General features: G+C 42.7%; 1 protein-coding gene across 1 annotated transcript; it reads right to left on the bottom strand.

Annotated features, from left to right (window-relative positions):
- Positions 1-983: 983 nt before the first annotated feature.
- LOC144149245 (uncharacterized) lies at positions 984-4,563 on the bottom strand. The gene is made up of 3 exons (XM_077680788.1): positions 4,293-4,563; positions 2,010-2,085; positions 984-1,105 (listed from the first exon to the last, which is right to left on the bottom strand). The coding sequence occupies exons 1-3, from the start codon at positions 4,430-4,432 to the stop codon at positions 1,016-1,018; spliced, it is 306 nt and encodes a 101-aa protein (XP_077536914.1). The 5' UTR covers positions 4,433-4,563; the 3' UTR covers positions 984-1,015.
- Positions 4,564-6,244: the final 1,681 nt, after the last annotated feature.

Below are 6,244 nucleotides of genomic sequence, written 5' to 3'. Positions count from 1 at the left end.
GTACGAAGGATTGTTGAGCCTGTGCCATTTTTGGGTGCAGTTCGGTAGGACCCTTCAGAAATTCAATGGTTAAGTTGTCTGTTCATGGAAGATTTCCAGATTTTCAATCAATTCAATATTTATTTAAATTCTTAGTGAAAAATGAAGGCAGCTCAAACAAAACACGAGAAATTTTTGCCCCACTTACAAGGAATATAAGAGGGCATGTTTTTGTGGGAACAAAAGGAAAACTGAGCATGTGCAATTGCAATATATGAAAGGAAAAACAAAAAAGCTCACATAAAAATTAGGACAACGTGAACAACTGTTCACAGAAACCGTAAAACTGTGAGAGTTTTCTTCACAACATTGGAGAAATTGTATATATATGCTGAATGCTATGTAATACATGTTTCATTGAGAATGTGCAATGTTAATTTATTTCTTCAAAAATTTTGTTATCAATTGACAAGATTGTTGCTTTACTTAAGCGGGGGCATTGTGGGATTAAGAACTGCTTATAAATGCGGCTTTCAAACTTGATAGTAAAGGCATATCCACAAAGTTAGTGAAACGAGCACATATGTGCCATATCTTGCATAGTTGATCTGGCATGCTGTTGGGAAATACATAGGACAGAATTTTAAACGTTTTCAATCTTCGAATTATTCTCTCAACATGTGTCCGCACACTGGCAATCGTTCTGGCTTCTTCCTCATCTTCTTGAGAATATTGAGGCCAGCCGTTCATGAAACGGGGAATGTTGAAATGCAGTGACCGCGCGTTGCAGTCGTCCTGAATAGTGAAGCCCCTGTCTGCTATAATGCTGCATCCTGGGAAAAACTTGTCTATAACATTGGAAGAGTTAAAGCTTTGTCTGATAGACGACCAGGTGCAAGGTCAGACACAAATACGACGAAGCTGTTAGGGCTGCAGAATTTGAGGCCTTTCGCAGTGTTGTGCTTCTTATACTGTGAAAATGTCTCAATTTGGAAACCAAATGACGACGGTGTTTCTATGTTAATCTCCGTACAGTCTAGTAATCTAACGACAGTGTCATATCCCTTGGTGAGAAACGCCTGTGGACGGTACTTGTCGCACAGCTGTGTGGCATCAATGTTCGCACCTGCGCCAAAGATAGGCAGAAGTTTGCACACTTTGGAAGTCTTTTCCTGGAAAACAATAACAAAAAAAAACAACAGTCGTAGGAATGAATTGAAGTTTTTGACCCATACGCATACCATTGCATTCTTTGATTCGCATAGTCCCTTTTTATCCAGAAAGAGTGAACCTCAAGCTAAATTGGCTGATTAATTTGGGATCAACTTGGCCTTTTGAACTGATGTCTCTTTTTTGTAATAGGACCTTTCCATAGCAGTCAGTCTTTTAGGCCGTGGCAAAAACAACCGCATCCAAGTGTAATGTCATTTAGCTTTGTCAGTGGCTTTAACAAGCTGATATGAACCTAAATAATTGAAGAAGTTCTGTCCTTTTAGAGGCACATACAAAGAAACTGCAGTTTCGTAGAATTTTAGGTTACTGTGAATGTTTGTGCGACAAAACGATTTGTATTTAAGTAGTTCAGCCACCCACTATATAATAATAAGACATTAGCCAAGTGCATTTGAATGTGATGACAGTGACCACAAGAGGCCACTTATTCATGCTGCGGTCATCAAAATGTAGTTGTTATGCCAATGTTATCACAATATCTCCATCGAGCCAGTGTTGCGCAGGTGATACAGTCGTGCACAGACGCTTTCACAAATATGTACAGAATTGCGGCTTTGGGGCCTGTTTGGCGAAATACAGGGTGGATGGCATAGAGGGATATTGAGTTTCGAAATGAACCAAGAGCAGCAACGAATCGGCAAGAGATAGATACGCAATAAGATAGCACATAAATTATTTCATTTGTTCTCATAAAGACTGTGCATGTATTATTCTCGCCCCACAAGTCGTGGAATGGTCTCATGGACAAAGGTTCAAGAAGCTAGATGTCACACTAAATGTGAAAAGTATGCACATACCTGGATGAGCCTGTTGTTCAGAACGTCAAGCCAGGTGATCCAAATACTCGACACCATGCTTTCTGACACCCCAATTCTGCGTATTGAAAGCAATATATCGAGTGTTGTCTCGTGTAACGTTTACCAACATGTTTGTAAGTAAGAGAGGTATTTTACCTAAAGGCAAGGGCGCTACCGTACAGACTCAATCGAAGGCGCATTAACACCAGGATCAGCTGCGTCTTCATATTAGGCACGAACTTCCTGTCTTCATTCGTTGTTTCCTTCATTTTCCAAAATTGAAGACTGTTGACGTCTTCTTCCAGCATTGACCAAAATACCTCCAGCAACTTCCGTGCCTCAAATCCAGTGTAATATTTCAGCCTTTTTTCATCTTGAGATATATTGTCATAATAAAACTCGCTTTCTTTTTTGCTATAAGCCTCTTTCAGCTCACTACAGGTGCATGATACCTCTAATTTCCGGCACCTCATTTTTTGTTGCAAACTGTTGCACGACTTCACGGCTTCCCCATGAGCTTTCTTGCTGTCTTCCAGCTGCTGCCTAAGTGGCGCAATCGTGTTAGTGGCCTCTTCCAGCTCCTCTTCGAGCTGGGAAGCTGCCTCCTTCAGCCTGTTCATAACTGCATGTTCATTTCCTTTGTCATGTGAGTAGGAGTGTTGTGAAAGTAGGTCAACGTCTTCTCCAACACGTCTACCTCCAGTGCTATCAAGGTTATAGTCACAGTTCCCTTCAGCTGAGGAGGCTCCAGGGGAATTCGGCACTTGCACTTGATCCACATCATTACGTTGCGAGGGCTACCACATGAGAAGAATAAAGAAATCAAGGACTACAGTTTTCAAACGTGACAGGGTGAAGTAAGGAGCTTATTAAAATCTTTTCTTGTTAGCATCGCTTGCTCACTACAGGAATGTTTTATCTTTTCGCTACATAACTTCTTTCGTATCAACGGAAGCCTCTTCACAATCGTCTTCTGTTTGAGGAGGAAGATTGTAGGCACCCGAACCATGTACGACTTTCGGCCACCTTCAAAGTGGTCACCACACACTTTGTGGCCGGTGCTAGGGACGAACTTCGAGAACCTTAATGAACAAAAACACACGCAATATAAACGCATACATAGACGCACAAATGGAGTACCGATCATCATTTAGGACACAACAGTTAGTTTAAATAACATATCATGCACCTATGACAGCTTATCTTTACGTCTTGGTTAGAATGTCATACACACGTCAAAAGAGCACTTGTTTGACGGAAAAAGTCCTTGAATGCCATTTACACTGCTGCGCTTTGCAAGTCTGTGCTGCAACAAATAGTAAGACTGCCAGAACTGCAACTGAATGAGGCCTGACAAAATTTCAGCACTTTCATAACACATTACTATAATAGCATGAGAAACAGGCGGACTCACAGATAAATGAGACGCGTAGCACATACCCACCATCAGCACTAGCAGCGAGACAATCACTCGGGCTGGGCAGAGATAGGCGCAATCGGGCAGAATGGTGAAGAAAAGGGGAGCCGGGAAGAGTGAGTGAGAAAAAAAATGAAAACCTCCCAGCGTTGCCGTTTCGCAAAAGCAAAACTTCACATGGAAGATGTGCTGTCAATGCAGGGATTCGAGGATATGACAAGGCGGGAATGAGATAAACAATCGCCGCAAAAAAAATGTATGATTCCGTAAGTGACATGCGCATCTGCCGCTCGCTCTGTTCTGCCCGCGGCCTCGCAGCAGATGGCTCGGCGCCCATATCATCGATTGGCATTCACCACTTCGAAACTGCAGCGGTAAGACAGGCGTAAGGCATTAAGATTTGTTATCGTTGATGCTGCTTTACCTCCCGCTCGATTTAACACACATCGAAAGGAGCAGTGAGACAACCGCTACCTCGTTAGCTTCGATGCCGTCGCCGGCAGGGCTGAGCTATCGCAGTGCAATTGCGTTAGCTCGGAAGTGTCGTTAAGCTGGCCCTGTATCAGGCGTATCGTTTGCGCTAGACGCCTTAGAGACATCATAACTTTTCGTAAGATGACATTTTAGGCTTCCTACATTTTAGCGATTACCCTTTTGCAAGGAAAACAAGCTGTCCCCAATCAGTCGCCGATGTCGGTGATAGCCCCAGGAAGGGGATCGAGCACAAGCTGCGAAGTTTTGCGGTCGCTGATCGGCACCACGGTAGTGTGACAAGCCTTTTATGACGCGGTATTAAACGCTGCTAAAGTGTGCCGCATTAAGGACGCAAAATTCACAAACACTTCGAACAAGGAAGTGTGCCATACCTGTCACTCTGTCTGACTCGGTTGATCTTCTGCACCCATTCGTCTCGGAGCTTCGGATCCTTCGGGAACACGTAAAATCCGATGCCCTTGTGTTTAACGCTGTTATAACATCCCGGCATGCAGCAAGTGAATCCAAACATCGTGGCACATCCAAATAAGGCAACTCAGGCTGGTTATTGCAGTCCACCGATGCAGCACCTGCGTAGCTGAATACGCCCAGCGTTCACAGAATACTCCAGATACCATCATGCTTTGCGGCAGCGGTGGCGTAGTGAAACTCGCGGTGAGATCGGTCAATTGATTGCTCCCTCTCCGGAACGGTTTGCTGTGAAATAATTGTAGATAAAGTGGTTTTTACAATTGCAGCAATTTACAAGACACACGGTCGCATGCCTGATTTCCTATACAAAGTGAACAGCTTCTTTGCGACTTTCATAATGACAAGACAAGGCTGATACTGACTGGTGAGTTTATTTATCCGCATATAAATTGGAAAAGTGTCATACCTGGACAAATAGATACTCTGAGTGGTTATAAAATTCGAAAAAAATGTTGTCTCATAACGCAACACAGATTGTAAAGGAACATACCCGAGTAACTGCTCATTCAGAAGCATTGGTTCATTAAGTGTTCCTATCACGCAGACTGACAAATAGCACTTTATCGGTTGAAGTGAGAATATCGGACCACGAGCTGATAACTGTTAATATCCAACTAGACGCAAAGCCGCAAGCGGCCATATATCCCGGTTCAGATTAAAAATTTGGCACGGGGCGATGGCACATCTATACTTGATTATCTTGAACTGTCCCCTCATGAATTTACACTTGCTTCTGTCTCTTAATTAGTAGAAGAATTATGGCAACGTTTCAAAAGGATTGTAAAGCACAGCACTGATAAATTTGTTCCAGCTCGTAAAAAGAAGACGAAACTGCGTAGTCCGTTGATAACTCGGGAAATCATTTATATCAAACGAGAAATAAAACGCACGCGGAAAAACAAAACCAACTTAGTAGCAATCGTAGATTTGCGTGGCCAGTTAAAGACAGCATTAAAAATCCAAACGAAGGTTTTATACCGAAACCCTTGCTGCCTTCATTAGGTGTTCCCCGCAAAAAGTTTGGCTTCACTTGAGGAATAAAGCACAAGAAATCGAACAGATAAAAATTGGACCCGAAACAGTGAGGTAAAAACCGCAGATAGCAATTTCTTTCAACCAGTTCTTTCAGCCGGTCTTCACTAACGATAAAACCGACCAGGTGGGTGCTGACTAGGCTTGCCCGCGCGCCTGCGCAATGGAGCCCTTTACTATTCTGCAGGAAGGGGTGTTCAGTCACTTGCTAGGGCTTGACACTAAAAAGGCAAATGGACCATATGAAATTCCCAGTGAATTTTTAGGACGGTATGCTGAATGGGTGTCCTTTTATTTTACAACCGTTTTCAGAAAGTCTCTGGAAACATCATCGTTTACGCAAGACTGGCGCACTGCAATAGAAAAGCCTATATACAAACCAGGCAATCGGATTCATGTGAACAATTATCACCCCGTTTCCCTGACCTCTCTGTGTTGCAAAATCATAAACATTTTATATCATGGCACATTATTAATTTTCTTGAGTCGAAATAGTTTTCTATCCCACCAACACGGATTCATTAAGGCGTTGTCAACCGTTACTCAACTGATAGAAACAGGTTATTATTTTTATTTATCTCCCGAAGCTCGACAACCAATAGACGTCATTTGTGCAGATTTCGCTAAGGGGTTTGTAATGTTCCTCACAACAAATTATTTTTAAGTTTCAGCAACTAGTACTTATATCAGATATACTAAATAAGATAGCAGCGCACGTAAAGAACCGTCAACAAAAAGTACGTGTCGATGATTGCACATCTAGTTTATTGAAAGTATTGTCCGGTGTCTCACAAGGGTCTGTTCTGGGTGCTTTGTTGTG

The sequence above is a fragment of the Haemaphysalis longicornis genome, unplaced genomic scaffold (genome assembly GCF_048455015.1).
Source record: "Haemaphysalis longicornis isolate Haplotype H1 unplaced genomic scaffold, Haemaphysalis longicornis Haplotype H1 scaffold_8, whole genome shotgun sequence".
Taxonomy (NCBI): domain Eukaryota; kingdom Metazoa; phylum Arthropoda; class Arachnida; order Ixodida; family Ixodidae; genus Haemaphysalis; species Haemaphysalis longicornis.
This window is presented reverse-complemented; position numbering and strand designations above follow the sequence as displayed.

Excerpts from the sequence above, each read along its gene's own strand:
- LOC144149245 (XM_077680788.1), bottom strand. The coding sequence starts at position 4,432 with ATGTTTGGATTCACTTGCTGCATGCCGGGATGTTATAACAGCGTTAAA. Across the intron at positions 2,086-4,292 it reads CGAGTCAGACAGAGTGACAG|AATTGGGGTGTCAGAAAGCA; the intron begins GTATGGCACACT and ends TTCAATACGCAG. Across the intron at positions 1,106-2,009 it reads TGAACAACAGGCTCATCCAG|GTGCGAACATTGATGCCACA; the intron begins GTATGTGCATAC and ends TCTTTGGCGCAG.